General features: G+C 38.5%; 1 protein-coding gene across 1 annotated transcript in view; it reads left to right on the plus strand.

The window, feature by feature from the left end:
* The window catches only part of LOC126268058 (carboxypeptidase B-like), a 90,808-nt gene extending 71,494 nt beyond the window's left edge, over positions 1-19,314 (plus strand). Inside the window, exons 7-9 of the mRNA XM_049973492.1 lie at positions 228-284; positions 369-453; positions 19,000-19,314. Of these exons, the coding sequence (XP_049829449.1) occupies positions 228-284; positions 369-453; positions 19,000-19,190 (333 nt within the window). The 3' untranslated portion in view covers positions 19,191-19,314. The remainder of the gene's footprint in view (positions 1-227; positions 285-368; positions 454-18,999) is intronic.
* The last annotated feature ends 391 nt before the right edge of the window (positions 19,315-19,705 follow it).

Here is a 19,705-nt window from a genome sequence, read left to right on the forward strand (position 1 = left end):
TGACTGACGTCGTTATATGTGGGGCGAACCGCATGCTAATAGCTGGAATTAGATTCGGACCATGTTCATTTTCAGGCTTCTCAGACGAAATTACATGTTGTGTATAGAAAAATGTCATGCATTTAATTGTATCTTGCATACTACTTTTGTTTTAAAGTAGTTTACGAGTCTTAAGACACTCTGTGCTTTCAGTGGAGATAAATAATGAATGTGTAATTTCTTTGCAGTACATGCTTTACCCCTGGGGCTACACTAGCGAATTGCCTGACGACTGGGAAACTCTGGTAAGCTGAACTGCACATTCCCTTCAAGTACTAACTGCTTTGATGTATTGTAAGTTGAGATGATAAATTCCTTTCCTCGCATAGGACGCCTTGGGACAAGAAGCAATTGATGCCCAGCTGGCAGCGGGAGGGCCTAACTACACCATTGGCAGCATCTACAACGTCATGTGTGAGTTGTCCTGCTGCTCTCATTTTTAAAGAGCACTGTTTCGAGGAAACTGGAGCTACTTAAGAGACAGTATTATTCCTGTGTGTATCGTTTCTCTCGGTATTTCGCTACTACTTTCAGATTGAAACACCATGCACGACTAGCTCGTGTGAAGTCGTGTACTACACGGACCTGGCATACTATAATACCAAAACGCAGTGAATGTCTTGTAAGTCTTTTAAGTTACATTTTTTTAGCCTCAGTTCACATAGCAGATTTCGACTTATTGCCAAGGCATTATGAGATTATATGAACAGGTTACATCGGAACTACACACCTATATCATTGACGTCGGTTTGCAGTAGGGTTTTGGAGCATATACTGTATTCAAACATTATGAATCACCTCGAAGGGGACGATCTATTGGCACGTAATCAGCATGGATTCAGAAAACATCGTTCTTGTGCAACGCAGTTAGCTCTTTATTCGCACGAAGTAATGGCCGCTATCGACAGGGGATCTCAATTTGATTCGGTATTTCTAGATTTCCGGAAAGCTTTTGACACCGTTCCTCGCAAGCGACTTCTAATCAAGCTGCGGACCTATAGGGTATCGTCTCAGTTGTGGATTCGTGATTTCCTGTCAGGAAGGTCGCAGTTCGTAGTAATAGACGGCAAATCATCGAGTAAAACTGAAGTGATATCAGGTGTTCCCCAGGGAAGCGTCCTGGGACCTCTGCTGTTCCTGATCTATATAAATGACCTGAGTGACAATCTGAGCAGTTCTCTTAGATTGTTCGCATATGATGCTGTAATTTACCGTCATCCGAAGACCAGTATCAGTTGCAAAGTGATTTAGAAAAGATTGATGTATGGTGTGTCAGGAGGCAGTTGACGCTAAATAACGAAAAGTGTGAGATGATCCACATGACTTCCAAAAGAAATCCGTTGGAATTCGATTACTCGATAAATAGTACAATTCTCAAGGCTGTCAATTCAACTAAGTACCTGGGTGTAAAAATTACGAACAACTTCAGTTGGAAGGACCACATAGATAATATTGTGGGGAAGGCGAGCCAAAGGTTGCGTTTCATTGGCAGGACACTTAGAAGATGCAACAAGTCCACTAAAGAGACAGCTTACACTACACTCGTTCGTCCTCTGTTAGAATATTGCTGCGCGGTGTGGGATCCTTACCAGGTGGGATTGACGGAGGACATCGAAAGGGTGCAAAAAAGGGCAGTTCGTTTTGTATTATCATGTAATAGGCGAGAGAGTGTGGCAGATATGATACACGAGTTGGGATGGAAGTCATTACAGCAAAGACGTTTTTCGTCGCGGCGAGACCTTTTTACGAAATTTTAGTCACCAACTTTCTCTTCCGAATGCAAAAATATTTTGTTGAGCCCAACCTACATAGGTAGGAATGATCTTCAAAATAAAATAAGAGAAATCAGAGCTCGAACAGAAAGGTTTAGGTGTTCGTTTTTCCTGCGCGCTGTTGGGGAGTGGAATAGGAGAGAGATAGTATGATTGTGGTTCGATGAACCCTCTACCAAGCACTTAAATGTGAATTGCAGAGTAGTCATGTAGATGTAGATGTATTGATTTCACAATTACATTTGCTTTTCTGTATACTTTACCTCAACCTTTGTTTGATAGTTCTCTTGAAAAAATCTTATATATTGATCTCTGAGAAATATATTTTATAAGTCTTTAGTTGGGGATGTTTCTCCACGTCCTATTTTACTGTTATCATTTGGCAGTAATCGTCCTAGAGTCCAAGATCTTTTACAGATACATCACACTCTTTCCTGCCGGTATCTGTGGTCACATTGTCGATAGCGGATGCAGTGATTGTGGCATTGTGGGAGTGTGTCTACCACGCTACCACAATATTGGCTGCTAATGGCAACAGGGGGTGAGACTGGAGGTATCCAGTGGAGAGCGCAGCATGGGGCTACGGAGCGTAGTTGAACAGCGTAGTCGATGAGGTACTCATAACAGTGCTGCAGTGTAAGTGGTTTTGGTACAAAACAGAATAATAGCAACGATAAACAAAGCAAGCATTTGCATTATATGTACAACAACAGTTACCGAAGTTGACATTTCGTCAGAGATGAAACCAAGGAATTTCGCAGAGTGAGAAAGAAGTGGCAGATGCAATATTAGCGTTTCTGCAAGATGAGTCTCCTATACACTAGATTGTGCGAATAGTGTACATGTGGAGTACAGTGATGACAGGATGCGCTTAACAAGTCAAAGTGATATGGAAGCTGGTGTCAAGCCATGTAGTTCATCATCCTTGTCACACAGGGAGTCACAAATCCCGTTCCCAGTGAAACGTAGTAAAGGAGCATCGCTGTCCAAGTAGCGGGATCTAAACATAATTACCTACATAGAAGATCATCCGCAGCACAGGAAAAAAAATTATATGTAGATTTTGAATAAGTCCGCAGTAATGTGACCGTGTAGAGCATAAGAAAAACGGCGGATATCGAAGGACGGCCAGGGAGACTTGTTACAAAAATTGGTGTTTCCGCTTTTCAAGGATGCTCGATATAATTTATAAGATATTCCTGACAGTCTCCTATTACGTTATGTACTCAAACTGTGCACGACATGCATTGCAGTGGATAGTTGCATAACTTCAAACAGTGCTACAGAATTGGAAGACGTAAGATAGCGAAATTTCAAACAAAGCGTCAACTTGACGATGTACAGCAAGCAGAGGAATCGGCCCGAAAATTTGTAGATGAGGTAAACAAACGTATTCCGTCGTTCAGTAAGGAATTTGTTTTTCAACTCCACCCAGTCCGGATCTGAAGAGCAAATGCATATGAAAGGAACCATGGAAATTAGAGGTACAAAGAGAGTTGTATCAACACCAACTAGCATTAGTGTCTTAACGCATTCGTATACAATTATGCCGACTTTTTTATTTATTGATTCTTCCGTCGCTTCTTTATAGAACATTTCCATATTGAGGGTTGAATAACACGTACTCGGTTTTTTATTCTACTGATTTTTATGTGGGTGAACTAGTTTTAGGCTTATTAGGCCATATTCAGATAACTACTGGCTATTGTTTACAAGGAGCTTGTGTTCTTACTCTAAACATTCATGGTGGTGTCTGATTGTACTATATCGTGTCTCCCAACCACTTTCGCGCAACGACGCTCTGAGCGTGTTTTTTAGGGAACTAGTTTGAACCTGGGACCTGTTGCTGGTAAGGAGACGCCAGACCACACATGACATGTAGAATTCAGAAGAGTTCAGTGAGACTAGCGATGATATAACCAAATACTAAATGATCTCAGCGTCAGCTCCACTGCACTCCCTGTAAAAGAATCTTAATTCTAACTAAATATAGTGGAAAGGGTTCAAGGCTTTCCTATTTTTAGTTATCTGGTAAAATAACGTCGAAAAAGCAGTTAAGTTTACCATTGGAAATTTATTCTAATCACAAAACATCGTTTATAAATTGCACTATTGATAAAAGGAAATGTTTTAATACATGATGGTAAAAACCAACAGCGTTCAACAAAAATGTGAACGAATATTCCCTAAATGGGTTTCCAAGTTCTACAATCGATCGAAGGATGACCTATGCCTTATCACATCTATAATCTAGGTTTAAATTGAGTTTCACAAAAGAGAAAACTATCAAAATGGTCTACAGTGACCCTCAATTATCTTTAATTACTTATCTAACCTGTCGTAAATTACAGTGGCTGATGTGGCTTCTCAATAACTATAAAATAGAAAAATCATCTCGTTTCAGATCTTTACTTCAAGTGGCAAATGTGAACACCATGAGTTTTAATTAACGATCGACACTAGTATTACGCAAAAAGGGGGTGTAGCAGATGAGACTTCTGCAGTTCTGAGTGAAGCCTTATGCGCTCAAAAATGCTGCATCGCGTGCGTTCATTACCTTGTCGGTGTTTAGGTAGCGTCAGGGGGGCGGCGGCCGGCGCAGCAGCCATCCAGCTCGCCGTCTCGGAACCAACTCTCCAACTTCTCCTTACTACAGTTTTCCGAAGTTAGTTTAAAAAAACTATCTGGCTATGTTTTCATCTGACCAATCAGGGTCTCGATGTTAACCTTATGCTCCGCCTACAAAAATTCTGTCTATCCAATGAGAAACGTTATACTTTTCGTGGTGGGGCATTGTTTTTAAAGTTTGCAACGTAACAGAGACGCTAAAAAGTCTCACGCTAAAACCTGCAGCTAGTGTGGTCCTTTTAGCGTTATCGTGAGATCTATACTGCTCTTCTGGAGGGCTCTATCTTTTAACATGGGCTGGAGGATTGTCCTAATGTAACAGACACGCGAAAAAGTCTCACGCTAAAACTTGCGGGTGGTAGTGGCCCTTTTTGTGTTATCGTAAGATCTATACTGCTTTTCTGCAGGGCTCTAGCTTTTAACATGGGCTGGGGGTTGTCCTTGACATACCTGAGACGCGAAAAAGCCTCACGCTAAAACGTGCGGGTTGTATAATTGTACAGGTAGGCTCGCGGCGTGGGTGCCCAGCCCCTCTCTTTCCTAGCTTAACACGGTTCTGCTCTCGGCTTCTGTCCTCGTTTCTCCCCTCGGAACTGCGTCTGCCTCACGGTGGGAAGGTACGTCATGCATTTAGGCATTCTTGTGTTAGTCTGTGGTATTCCATTTGCTCACTCGTTACTCGTATTACTTTGGTTAATTTAATGTCACGATTTATTCCGAGCTATGTGACATACTACTGGATTTGCTTATCATGTCAGGGTTTTCATGTAAGGTGTTGGATTTGCCTGACACCTTACATTACGAACCAAACATTCTGGACTAAGATACAACCTCCTTACATATAATCTTTAGTTGTATTGTCTTTGAAATTGTCAAACGGGTATTTTGACTTTTTGTTCTGTAAAACTGTTCTTTAACATAATAAAACACATTTTATGGTTTTCAGTACCATATATGACAACAATTAGAACTATTTAGAATATTCATAAATACAAAATCACAAAGTTTTTTCGTATTTGTTGTGAACATTTTTCGGCCGGCTAGAGTGGCCGTGCGGTTCTAGGCGCTCCAGTCTGGAACCGCGCGACCGCTACGGTCGCAAGGTCGAATCCTGCACCGGGCATGGATGTGTGTGATGTCCTTAGGTTAGTTAGGTTTAATTAGTTCTAAGGTCTAGGCTACTGATGGCCTCAGAAGTTAAGTCGCATAGTCCTCAGAGCAATTTGATCTAATTTTTGGTTATACAAAAGCGATGTTTTCTTTGGGGGTTACATTTTGTTATCAGAAGAATTGTGCATTAATAAATACCAAATATTACATTATTACAGTCGAGTTACAGTTAGGAATGTAAACACATAAGGGATATTACATTATATTTGGGTGTGAATTTGTTTACTATTGGGACACTTTGTGGCTAGTAGCAATCGGCATGACTCAGAAGGACCAGCCATACCTCTGAGGATGTCCAACGTAGTATTGGACGAAACGTTAGGAATAGAAGAATTCCATGGACCACGGCCATATAACGCGGAAGAATGATCAACAACAGTAGCAGGTTTACTGTATTGTGTAAAGTTTAAGAGTGGTGATGTGCTCAGTTGTAATTGTTCATTTAGAACCAGCTGGAGATTTAGGGTTAAGTTTTTGTTAATTTCAAGTGCTTCTAGTAGGCTGATTTTTCTGCCTTTGTTGGTTGATGTAGCACTTCTGTGTGTGTTAGATATTTGTGTCCTTCTTTGAGCGCATGTTCAGCGAAGGTGGAGGCTGATTAATATGATCTCCAGCTGCGTTCATGTTCAGTCAGCCTTGTTGATAAGCCCAGCCCGTTTGACTAATGTACAGTTTATTGCAGTCAGTGCAGGTTATTTTGTACCCCCCCCCCCCCCAGTTGCTTAGTTTATCTGTTTTGTCCTTGCTGTTGAATAGGAGATTAGCTGTAGTGCCTCTTACATAAAATGATGTTTTATTGATTCAGGACTTCTGTGTTTTGGCTAGTTTGTCTGATAGCTTACCTAGATATGGAACAGTACACCAGTCGGTTTTTAATGTGGTTGTTATTGCAGAGGGGGCATAAATGTAAGGCAAGATTTTCCTTCTTCGTTTCTTGTGCAGGGTTTTGTCAACTAATTCAGGGTTATAGCCAATGTTATATGCAAAATATTTAATTGCGTCTACTTCTGTTTGGAAATTTTCTTTTTGACATTGTAACATTACAGGACATATTGGGACATATTGAAGTATTCGATACTGTAGACTTTTAGGGGATGTCGATACAGATATGCAAAATGTAAAGGGAAACTTTGGTGATGTTTAAATATTGTACTGTGTCAATATTAGGACATTTTGCACAGAAAGAACAAAAATAGAATTAATGTAAATATATATTAGTGTTAGTAACCTATTTTCATTCAATTTTGTAATTACATTTCATTTTGTAAAAGAAAGACTCACTGTTTGCTGTAGCTCTGATTAATTGTATAAATTATCAGTTTTGAGCTAAATTATTTCGTATAATATGGACAAGATACTTTTAAAAACTCACCAGCTAAAGAGAAAGTCTGTAAATGAACGTTTACTGCACACGTCTGGAACTTTCTATGGAGAAATTCTATATTATGATTGCAAAACTACGAAAACTTGTGAAAACTGTTTCATAACTTAATTTCGAAAGACGATTTGTATCAAGAAATATTGCTAAAAAGATTTATTTACGTTTTGAAACACGATTTAAATCATTTTACATATAAATAGTTGTTCTAAATCACTCAAGAAATATCCAGAATCAAATGTCAAGATATTTCTGGAAACATCGGTACAAATCTGGTGAAGGTTATCCAGAAGCTGGTAGAAAAATGTTATAAAATCTATTTGGAAATTATGCTTGCAAGAATTTATATGTACTGATCCTTTTACTTACTTTAATCTGTACTAAAATTCTGTAATGTCTAATTTAGTTTTAAGTCGTGAATTGCTATCGTATTGTAAACAAAACATTATCAAAGACTCTCATTGTTTGGAAAGATATTAATACACCTAGGAGTTGTGAGTTGCCAGTTCGGATATGCAGTGCGGTTAGCTCTGAGAGTCAGTTGTTGAGTCTGTGAAGTCTGTCAGTTCTGTTTGTAAATAAACGTCTGTAATGAAGAATTACTTGTTGTCGTCAATATGAACCCAAGACCTTTTGCACGAAGCAGACACCTCCTAATGCAACGTTTTAATTTGGTTGAGGAAGCTGGGATCGCTATAAGTGCAAACAAATTGAAGTGGAACGTTTTAATTTGGTGTTGAGGAGCTCAAATGTTATAATTTGGTGGAGGAAGCAGAGGATATGACGACCACCCAGTGATTCTTCAAAATAAATTACGTCTCTTTTGGGATCACAAGAAGAAAATATGTCTGTTTTGGGACCACAAGAAGAGGATATACGACGGACCAGTCATTCTTCAGACGTAAATACGTCGATTCTGGGGTCACAAGAAGAGGAGTGAATCAACCGAGCGAAACCATCCTGGAATTGAAGAAATTTCGCAAAACACGGACACCAACGACCGGCGACGGACACTAAGATAAGTACCTGCTTCCTAAAATAATGGAAAAAGACGCAGATTTCAGTATTGACAGCGGTGTAGCGAGTACACCTATTAGGGAAAGTGCTTCTGACAGTGTAGGAATGCTGGAAATGTTAAAACAAATGTTTTCAGAGTTAACCTCGAAGTTGGATAACACAAACTCGAAGATGGACGATTCTCGTGCCGAATTACGTCAATAAATTGAACAGACACAACAACAGATGGACAGGTCGATTTCGAAGGCTGTGTGTGATTTAAAATCAGAAATAAATTCAAATACAGAACAGATTGCTCACACTAATCAGGTTCTCGAAGAATGGCGAATTACTTTTAAGTCAAACCAAAAAGAACTTAGTTGTCGTGTGGACACGGTTGAGAGCAAAATTTCTGTCCTTGAAACTGATTTAAGTAACGAAATTTCAAATAACCACTCAAAACTTAAAAAAGTTGTTGATTTTGTAAATGAGGAAAATTCTCAATTGAGAAATGAATTTGACCAGACAAAACGATTTTTTGAAAGCGAAATTGAATCTTTCAAATCTGATTCTGACAAAAAGGTCACAGAAATTTGTAGTAGAGTAGGTAATGTCGAAAAAACTGTAGACAGAAAATTTGTAGAAATACAAGAAACTATGTTGCAAAAAGGTTTTAGTAATATTTGTAATGGGGTATGGGGAAATTTTCCCATTAAAACTTATCCCGGTGACAAGAATATACACCCAAAATACTTCATGCAATTCTGCAAGGAGCAGTTCACGGCCATAATGACAGATAGTGTTAAGATAAAATTTTTAAAGAAATTACTTGATGGTGAGGCGCTTTCATGGGCCAATCAGAATTGTTCCGTGGAAATGTCCTTTGAAGATTTCGAAAAATGTTTTCTAACCAAATTTTGGTCTGAAACTGAGCAAGCTCGAATCAAAAGTGAATTCTTGAATGGTCCTAGTTACAGAGAATCTGATGGGTCAATGAAAGCCTATTGTGAGAAACAGTTGCAAAAATTAGTGCATTTGGATAAGCCATTTGATGAGCTAACTCAAATTGATGCACTAAAACGGAGACTTCAGAAAAGAGTACAATGGGGTTTAGTATATAGTGCAGATGAGTCCATAGAACAATTCTTGAAATATGTGGACAAACTTGATAGAGCCTTTAACAAAACAACAGATTTAACGACTTTGTAGGTTCATCACACAGAGGGTGGGAACCGAACCGTGGAAATAATAACAATAATAGTGAACGAAGAAACTTTAACAACAACAGGGATAATTATAATAGCAATGACAGAAGAAATTTTGATAGGAATGATCAGCACTTTAATTCAAACAAAGAATGGGAAAATCGAAACAGGTCCTGGGGTAATGACATGAGAGAAGGTAACCCGAGGCAGGGAAACGACAGACATAGGCCTTTAAACGAATAAATGCTCCACTGGGAGTCTGTCAGTTTGGGGCAAGGAATTTTCAAAATCAGGCTAATTTCACCCGGAACAGACAGCACTATAATCAGAGACCTAACCAGTATAGACAGTATGCTTATGATCGATCTGTAGATAGAGGTAATGAAAAAATTAAATTTGACAGGAAATTTTGGAATGTCATCAGAGAAAATACTAGAAACAACTGTAATAGGAACCAGGCTACCTTTGATGAAGTAGGCTTAGAAGATGGTATAATTGCAAATTTATATAATCAAGAAGAAGCAGCTAATGCTGAAATGAAAGGTAAGGATAACTTTGATAATTTTGGATTGTACAAACTTATGTGTGGTGATGTTTTAGATGTAAGTTGTCATAATGATGTTCGTACTGAAGTTTCTGGAAAGTCTGATATTCATGTGGATGTGGTTGGTGAAGATCGTGTTGTGAGTAATGTTGGTGATACTACGAGGGTCGGTCAAAAAGTAATGCCTCCCATTTTTTTTTCTACTTAAAAAAATTAAGTTAAGTGAAAAATTTGAATTTGGCGCCATTCCTCATACCTTCTTCTGCAATCCACTGCAGTAGTAACTTTCTGTGTCAACAGGTGGCAGCACAGCAGAAGTTTGTAAGATGGCCGACATCGATGTTCGTTTGAGACAGCGTTGTGTGATTGAATTCTTGAATGCAGAAGGTGAAACGCCCATACGCATTCATGAAAGACTGAAGAAGGTGTATGGTGTTGTGACAGTGGATGTCAGCACTGTTAGACGATGGGTTCGTCGTTGTAAGGAAGCTGAAGGGCAAACACCGTTGACTGACGAAAAGTGGAGCGGCAGGCTGGTGAGTGCAGTGACTCCACACAACATTCAGCAAGTTGATGACATCATTTGTGGTGACCGTCGGGTGACTGCAGATGAAGTGTGTCGCATTATTTCTCTTAGTAAAGGCAGTGTGATCACTATTATTAAACAATTGGGGTACTCAAAAGTTTGTGCACGGTGGGTTCCAAGAATGTTAACCGATCAGAATAAAGAGGCAAGGAAAACAATAGCCTCCCAACACTTGCAGCGCTTCCGTTTGGAGGGAGATGAGTTTCTGAAAAAATTGTGACCGGGGACGAAACATGGGTGCATTTTTTTGAACCCGAATCAAAGAGGCAGTCAATGGAGTGGCGTCACACAAGCTCGCCGAGGAAGAAAAAATTCAAAACTGTGCGATCGGCAGGGAAAGTTATGGCAACAGTTTTCTGGGATACAGAGGGTGTGATTCTGGTTGATTTTTTGGAGCAGGGATGCACAATAAATTCTGTTCAATACGTCACAACCCTCAAAAAACTTAAAGCACGTCTTCAGCGAGTTCGCACAACAAAATCAATGGCAGATGTTCTTCTTTTGCATGACAATGCAAGACCACACACCAGTCGTCACACCTCTGACGAGATTGTCAAAATCGGATGGGAAGTTTTGCCTCATCCCCCATACAGCCCTGACCTGGCACCATCAGACTTCCATCTGTTCGGGCCACTAAAAGAAGCTCATCGTGGGATTCATTTTGAAGATGAGGAGGCCGTCAAAACATCTGTGCGTCAATGGCTTAGGAAGCAGAGCTGTGATTTTTACCGTGCTGGGATACATGCCCTTGTTCAAAGATGGACCAAAACTGTAGAGATGGGCGGAGATTACATTGAAAAATGACAAAATGATCCTCAATGTTGTGGTTTTCAACCTATGTAATTGCATTTAAATTTCCTGACAATTAAACGTAGAAAAAAAATAGGAGGCATTACTTTTTGACTGACCATCGTAGCAGTGTTTGTAGTGTAAGCTCAGGCAATGATGATGATAATGTTGATGTTAAGGATAATGGTGATTATGTACTAGAAGATTTTGATGGTGAATTGGATGGAATAGTTTATGTTGAAGTTAAGGAGGATGTTATAAGCAATAGTGTTGAGAATAGTTGTGCCAGGAACTCTAACTACATTCCACATGAGAATCAGATTGTGCCAGTTCAGCTTAGTAATACATCAGGAGACAGGGGGGTTGATTGTGCTGATGCATCTGAGATTATTTTGAAATCTGTTTGAGACAAATTTAAAGATTACAGTGATGACAATGATGTTAAGATCAAATTAAGGGAAATTTGTGAACCAGTTTCTGCTTTTAAGCCTAATGAAATCATCAAACGGGGTACTAGTCAGGATCTGTGTGAGGTAAATAGTATTCCAGACATTCCAGTAAATTCCAGTAGACCTAGAAGTTTGAAGAAAGTATTGCCTAATAAAGAAAACCAAAATATGGAACAGAGGTATGATGAGATAGCAGAAGATCTTTTGTATGAAGAACAGGAAGAAAGGGAAAACACCACTATTGGTAGTCCATACATAAAAATTAAAGCTGCAGGTTGGGAAGGGTATTGTTTGATTGACACAGGGAGTCCAATTAGTGCCATTTCAAGCAAATTAAGAGATATAATTAAGCATGATCCTGACTTTGTTGAATTACCAGTTGTCGGAATAAAAATTAGAGGCATTACCGGCAAACTGAACAAAATTGTTAATAGACAGGTGTTGTTGTCCTTCAGTATAAATGATGTACAGTTTACTCAAGGATGTCTTGTAATAAGTGACCTAAATGAGAATGTACTGTTGGGTATGGACTGGATATTAAAAGCTAATGCAGCATTTGATTGGGAAAAGAGTTTGTTTACCTTTATTGATCCTAAGACGAGAGTATGTTCCAGTACTAACATGTCGGTTCAAAACTGTGCTGATAAGGGAATTGAAATTAGGGACGTTACATTTTCTGAAGACAGTGGTTATTGTGTAGAGGAAATTACTGAGGATTATGATGATGGAGAATATGGGGATATAGTTCAAGAAAAATTACGGGAATCAGATAATTTGAACCAAGAACAGAAGGTAGAGTTAGAAAGATTATTGTGGAATTACTGTGATGTTTTTGATGATAGACCTGGCAGAGTATTGAATTATCAATGTAAACTCAGATTAAAACCACATGAGCCATTCTTTATAAAAGCTTATAGTGTACCCATTGCAAAGAGAAAAGATGTAGAAAAGGAACTTCAAAAGATGGAAGAGTGGGGCATCATTGAGAGAAGTAAGAGCCAATACAATAATCCTTTGGTAGTGGTTGCAAAACGTGATGGCAGTGTCAGGCTTGTACTAGATTCTAGACACCTAAATAAGTATCTGGAAAGAGAGACCGATCATCCCGAGAATATAGACGAATTACTTCATAAATTTGAAAGAATGAAATACATGACCAGTTTAGATCTCACATCAGGATTTCACCAAGTAGAATTAGAAAATGATTTCAGAAAGTATACTGCCTTTTTGTATGGGGGAAGATGTTACAAGTATTGTGTGGTACCATTAGGGCTGAATGTCTCAGTAGCCGAATTCATTACAGCACTTGACTTTGTTTTGGGAAAAGATCTTTTATCAAAATTAACTGTGTATGTAGATGACATTTTGATCACTGGAGAAACTTGGGAAGAACATGTTAATACTTTGAGGGAGGTTTGCAATAGATTAAGGAAAGGGGGAAAGTCACTTAAATTATCTAAATGTAAGTTTGGTATGAAAAAATTGAAGTTTCTGGGGCACAGTATTTCTGAGGAAGGTATTTTGCCAGATCCTGAAAAAACTCGAGGCAATTGCAAAATTCCCAATTCCAAAAACCAAGAAACAACTAAAGTCATTTTTCGGGATGTGCAGTTACTACAGAAAGTTCATTAGTACCCAAGCTCTAAATGCTCCAAGTCTTAACAGATTGCTGAAGAAAAACGCAATGTGGGTTTGGGATCAGGAATGTGAAGCTGCTTTTGATAAAATAAAAACACAGTTATGTAACAGTCAAACTTTGTACCGTCCTGATTTAAGTTTACCTTTTTGCATTATGGCAGATAGTAGTGATTATGGCCTAGGTCCTCACCTTTTCCAAGAAGTAAATATAAATGGGAAAATAGAACACAGGTCTATTGCTTTTGCTAGTCGAACCTTGAAAAAACATGAGAGGCAATACACTGTTACCGAGAAAGAGCTTTTGGCCATTTACTGGGCATTTTCTAAATTCAGAAATTATTTATTGGGAAACCAGGTAGTTGTCTACACAGACCATAAGGCATTAATTTATATTCAAGAATGTAGGTTGCATCATGGAAGGATTACCAGGTGGGCACTCTTGTTACAACAATTTAATTACTCAATAAAATATCTTAGAGGACCCAATAATGTAGTTGCTAATGCTTTATCTAGACTACCTGTGGGGGGTGACTTTGAAGATGACAGTGGGGAATGTGAAACAGAATTCAAAATTATGTATTTAAGAGGGGTGGACAATGAACAAGAAATCAGAGATATTTGTAATGACATCCGACGGAATCAGAAACACGATGAGAACTGTAAACTGGTCAAAAGTTATTTAGGGAAAAAGGGACATGAAAAAGTGGGAGATTATTACAAAATCTACAAGGGGATTCTATTCAAGAGAAACAGTGTAGATAGCGATGTATGGAAATTATGTTGGCCTGAACAGTGCATCAATGTACTCATCAAGAACATTCATGAAAGTTTTGGTCATTGTGGGATTCAAAAGTGTATCCAGAAAATCCAAGAAAATGTGTACTTTAACAACATAGCCAGGAGGGTTAGAAAAATTTTGACGGGTTGTGACAGGTGCCAAAGAGTAAAAGTATCCAACCAAACTTGTCGAGGAATGATGCAAAACATCTTACCAAAAGAACAACACGAGTTAGTCGCTGTCGACTTATATGGACCATTACCGAAGACCAGAGGAGGCTATTGCTACATTTTTGTTATGGTTGATGTTTTTTCAAAATTCATTAAGTTATACCCTCTTCGCAAGGCAAACAGTAAGAGCATTATTTCAAAAATCAGAGGAGACTCTTTTGGCAGGATTGGAAAACCTCAGAAAATCTTATCAGACAATGGGACTCAATTTACTTCTGGAGTATGGAAAGCTTTTGTTGAAGATGAAAATATAAGTCACATTCTTATTTCAGCTTATCATCCATCAGGAAACCCTTCGGAGAGATACATGAGGGAAATTGGGCGATTCTTTAAAACCTACTGCAATACTGATCATGCTAGTTGGATTGACTGTGTTGAGAAATTCGAAGATGTTGTGAACAGCCTACAGCATTCCTCAACAGGGTTTTCGCCTTATGAAATACAGTATAATAGCAAACCACCACATCCAATTAGTGATTTCATTGATTTTCCAGTCTGCAAACCATTAAGTACTCAAGAGAGAGAGGAAATAGTGAGAAAGACCATGAAATCTCAAGGTGATAAGAGGAAATGTAGACATGACAAAAGATTGAAGCCTACTCAATTTAAAATTGAAGACTTGGTCCTTGTTAAAACACAAGAGAAGTCTAAAGCCATCAGTGGTGAATTAAAAAAGTTTTTTGACATATACATTGGACCTTTCAAGATTCAGGATAATCCTCATCCGAATGCTTACCGTCTAGTCTACCCAAATTCTGGCAGACTGTTTGGCCTACGAAACGTGACCGAACTGAAATTGTATAAAAAAATGTAAAAAACTATTTTAGATAATAGATGTTTATAGACTTTTATATGTAATCTTACCAGGATATTTTTGTATACTTTGTTATGTTGTATTTATCTGATTCCTCAGGGGAGCATACATTCTTTGTGTGCTAAGTGTTTGGCGAGCACTTGGTCCCCTAGCTATGCAATTGTCATATTTCATTTTCGTATTCTGGCATTGCATCTTACACTTATTCTGTGCCCTGTGTAATCAATTTTCTCCATCTGTCAGTCTACCCTCTCTTAGCTTTAAGAAATTATTTAGAGTAAATTTTCTTGAGTAATTAGACTTTAGAGAATTCAAATTTCTGTGTCCTTAAAAACCGGTCCACCGACTATTAAATGCTTTTGCTAATGTTTAACTGGGTTGGACCACTGTATGCTGTATATTCATAGCGGACTGTGCTATTGCAGCCTGTGATAGCCTGCAGTGTATATGGAAACCATACGGACTGTGAAGATGAGACTGAAATACAGTGTGTGGCATTGAGGTATACCGACCTTTAAGGAAGAAGATCACCGACCTTCAAGAAAGAAGATCACCGGTCTTCAAGAAAGAAGACACCAAAGATATGTGTAAAACTTTTCTGTTTTGTAATGTAAGGACATCAACCCTTCCGTGTTTCACGTGGAAGTGCTGATGGGGGGGGGGGGGGGGGGGTTGTGTAACATTACAGGACATATTGGGACATATTGAAGTATTCGATACTGTAGACTTTTAGGGGATGTCGATACAGATATGCAAAATGTAAAGGGAAACTTTGGTGACGTTTAAATATTGTACTGTGTCAATATTAGGACATTTTGCACAGAAAGAACAAAAATAGAATTAATGTAAATATATATTAGTGTTAGTAACCTATTTTCATTCAATTTTGTAACTATATTTCATTTTGTAAAAGAAAGACTCACTGTTTGCTGTAGCTCTGATTAATTGTATAAATTATCAGTTTTGAGCTAAATTATTTCGTATAATATGGACAAGATACTTTTAAAAACTCACCAGCTAAAGAAAAAGTCTGTAAATGAACGTTTAATGCACACTTCTGGAACTTTCTATGGAGAAATTCTATATTATGATCGCAAAAATACGAAAATTTGTGAAAACTGTTTCATAACCTAATTTCGAAAGACGATTTGTATCAAGAAATATTGCTAAAAAGATTTATTTACGTTTTGAAACACGATTTAAATCATTTTACATATAAATAGTTGTTCTAAATCACTCAAGAAATATCCAGAATCAAATGTCAAGATATTTCTGGAAACATCGGTACAAATCTGGTGAAGGTTATCCAGAAGCTGGTAGAAAAATGTTATAAAATCTATTTGGAAATTATGCTTGTAAGAATTTATATGTACTGATCCTTTTACTTACTTTAATCTGTACTAAAATTCTGTAATGTCTAATTTAGTTTTAAGTCGTGAATTGCTATCGTATTGTAAACAAAACATTATCAAAGACTCTCATTGTTTGGAAAGATATTAATACACCTAGGAGTTGTGAGTTGCCAGTTCGGATATGCAGTGCGGTTAGCTCTGAGAGTCAGTTGTTGAGTCTGTGAAGTCTGTCAGTTCTGTTTGTAAATAAACGTCTGTAATGAAGAATTACTTGTTGTCGTCAATATGAACCCAAGACCTTTTGCACGAAGCAGACACCTCCTAATGCAACGTTTTAATTTGGTTGAGGAAGCTGGGATCGCTATAAGTGCAAACAAATTGAAGTGGAACGTTTTAATTTGGTGTTGAGAAGCTGAAATGTTTTAACATTGGTATGGATGTGAGGCGATGCGCCATGGAATGGAAGGCGGCATGTTTGTATGTTGTTGGGTATTGTGAACATGAGGATATCACTATGTCTGCTGTTGTGGGTTTTCTGTAAATTTTGAAAGTATGTTTATCTGTGGTGATTTTTACGTTAAGGTCAAAAAAGTTAATGGTTTTTTTACTTAGCTCCATGGTGAATTTTATGTTTTTATGTTGTGGATTTAGATGTTCTGGGAATGTGTTCAGTTGTCTGTTGGTACCTGTCGACATACACAGTACATCATCTACATATGTGTACCAGTATTTAATATTATTACTGCGGGGTTCATTTTCTAGGAACTGTTTTTTGAACTTTTCGATGAATATTTCAGCTAACAGGGGACCACACTGCCAATCTTCCTAACTGTTTGTAAAGTGTTCCTTCAAATTGGAAATAATTTTCTTTCAGACATGTTTGAGTGACAAATTTTGTCTTCTACTTGTACTGGGTTGACACCAGCTCTGTATAATAGTTCTGTCAGAATACCAAGGCACTCTTGTGTAGGTATGTTTTTTAAGTAAGCTGTTTACATCAAAGGATATTAGTTTTGTACTACTCCTTTTATTGCTTTGTATCTTAGTCCAGAATGTTTGGTTCGTAAGAATACAAGCTCCTTCCAAGCATTAGCCAGTAGTTGTCTGAAGATGGCCTAAAAAGCCGAAAACTAGGTGATACAAATAAAAACCAGTAGAGCAAAAAACCGGCTAAGTGTTATTCAACCATCAATTATGCTGACTGTTAATCTAGATGTTAAATCCACTGGGACGTTGTTTCTGAGCTGTGTAAAGTTGGAAGTGCTTTGCCCCCTACGATTATTTTTAATATGCGTAGTATAGGAAGGGCAGTACGTGATATTTACGTCACAGTAAGGAAGAGTGGGAAAATGGGCGTAAGAGACCTACAGTTACGGTAAGAGCAGCGGGTTTGGCCAATAGCTGGTCAAAATACAAACTTTTTCTTGATTCCTGGTCTGCGTATAAATATCATATCGCTGTATAGCAAACTATCGCTCCTGAAAAGCGTGTGGTACAGCAGTTCATGTCATTTGGAACGACCGGACAAATTCAGTCTCTGGATAGTTGCTTTTTCCGTGCCTGTAACATACTATCGCGCTATCTGCAGCTACGCCTTAAAGGATAGCCAGTTTCACAATAACCTCTACGACAAACAGTTTCGCATTCCACCAGTTTTCGTCGCCCCGTTACAGCAATATGATTCTATGTGCACTCTTTGAGAGTGGATACATAGCTGACCACCTTGCACGGTTTGTAAACTGCCAAGAAGTTCACCTTTGATCTTCATGGTGCGAGCCTTTGTCATCACGATGGCGCTCCAGTTTTCATTCAGTATTGATGGTCCAAGTTAATGATTTGTTTTGAACATTTCTTGACTGTCGACGATGTCTCTTTGGTGAAGTATAACGCATACATCCCATAGAAAGCTGATCTCTGCACCTCCCGGACACTCATTTTCTGTCAGCCTCCTGATGCACATGGTAAGTCATCAGCAACTAATAGTTTTAATGTAATAATTGTTCACATAACAATTTCAAATGAGCCTTAATAAAGATTACACTGGAGGGGTTCATTGTCAGCTGAAGTGTGCTGCACATTTCCTGCTCCAAGTCCTACTTGAGACTCCTTTCCACTTATTTGTGGCTGTGGTTGATACATGTCTTTAGTGTTAGTCACAAAAATTTCATACTGCGTTCTGTTTCTCCCTGACTTCTAACCAACTGCCAACTACAGACCATCCTCCTCTCCTCCGTCTCCCTTGATTCTGATGAATTCTCTCCTTGCTTCCTCTAAATGGGCCTGAAGGGAGCAGATTTTACCAGCGAGTCACGCAATCAAAATGTTCCTCCTGCGTACTCCCACCAGGTCAGCATGGATTGTTGTAATGTTGTTCCCTCTGTAATGTAGAAACGAATTACAACGATAATGCACTTTATCAAAGCCCTGTGCCATTTTGTTTTGCAGTTGTAGCGGCATGCTATAGCACTGTGTTGAGCCCGACAATCCCAAGAGGCTTGTAATCTTTAAGAATTTGTTTTTTTTTCTTAATTTCTAAGATTTCGTTCTCTGTTCTTGTAGACTGACGTATATGTGTGTGGATAATAAGTAGATGTGTGTTTCTAACCGTTTGGACGACCCATGTTTTCACAGATGCAGCGTCTGGCGTGAGCAACGACTGGGTGAAAGGTGTGCCCGGAGTGAACCTCTCCTTCGGCATTGAACTGCCTGGTGGCGGAGACACAGGTTTCGACCCTCCAGCATCCGACATCCTCAGCATTGTGACACCATTCTTTGAAGCAATTCGTGTTTTCGGACAATATGTTGCTGACAACTATGGATAAAAAAAGACTGCGTGCTGAAGCAGTTTCTATAAGGGAGACTTGATGCTTTGTAATAAATACCATTTCGGGAATCACATTCTCATAGTCATTGTAAGGGTAAATAATAAAACCATTCGTACCTTTCGTCGGCTCGCCCACAGTTTAATACTTTCCTTGAGGCGCCATACTAAGCAAACTATGTAAATGTATATGATCATCATTTACCTCATGGGCCTAAGATTGTGGTTGGTAAGTTAAGGGTATATGACGTCAAACGGGCCGACTTGGAGCAGGAAAGGCATCACAGAAGATTTTAATTTCCACTGTCTATACTTCTACAAATAAATTCATAGAATTTTGTCAGCATGGTCAGGAGGGATTCGGGATTCACACTTATAGCAGTTGAAGTTCAAAAACACAACAAAATAATTTTTTTTACATGTGAAATTTCGTCATTTTTCGCTTACTATTGGCTGCATTTGTTGCTATAGGTACATTTTTCTACACAAGTAAGAGAGATTCTTTGATGAATTTTG

Source organism: Schistocerca gregaria, chromosome 4 (assembly GCF_023897955.1).
Source record: "Schistocerca gregaria isolate iqSchGreg1 chromosome 4, iqSchGreg1.2, whole genome shotgun sequence".
NCBI classification, from domain to species: domain Eukaryota; kingdom Metazoa; phylum Arthropoda; class Insecta; order Orthoptera; family Acrididae; genus Schistocerca; species Schistocerca gregaria.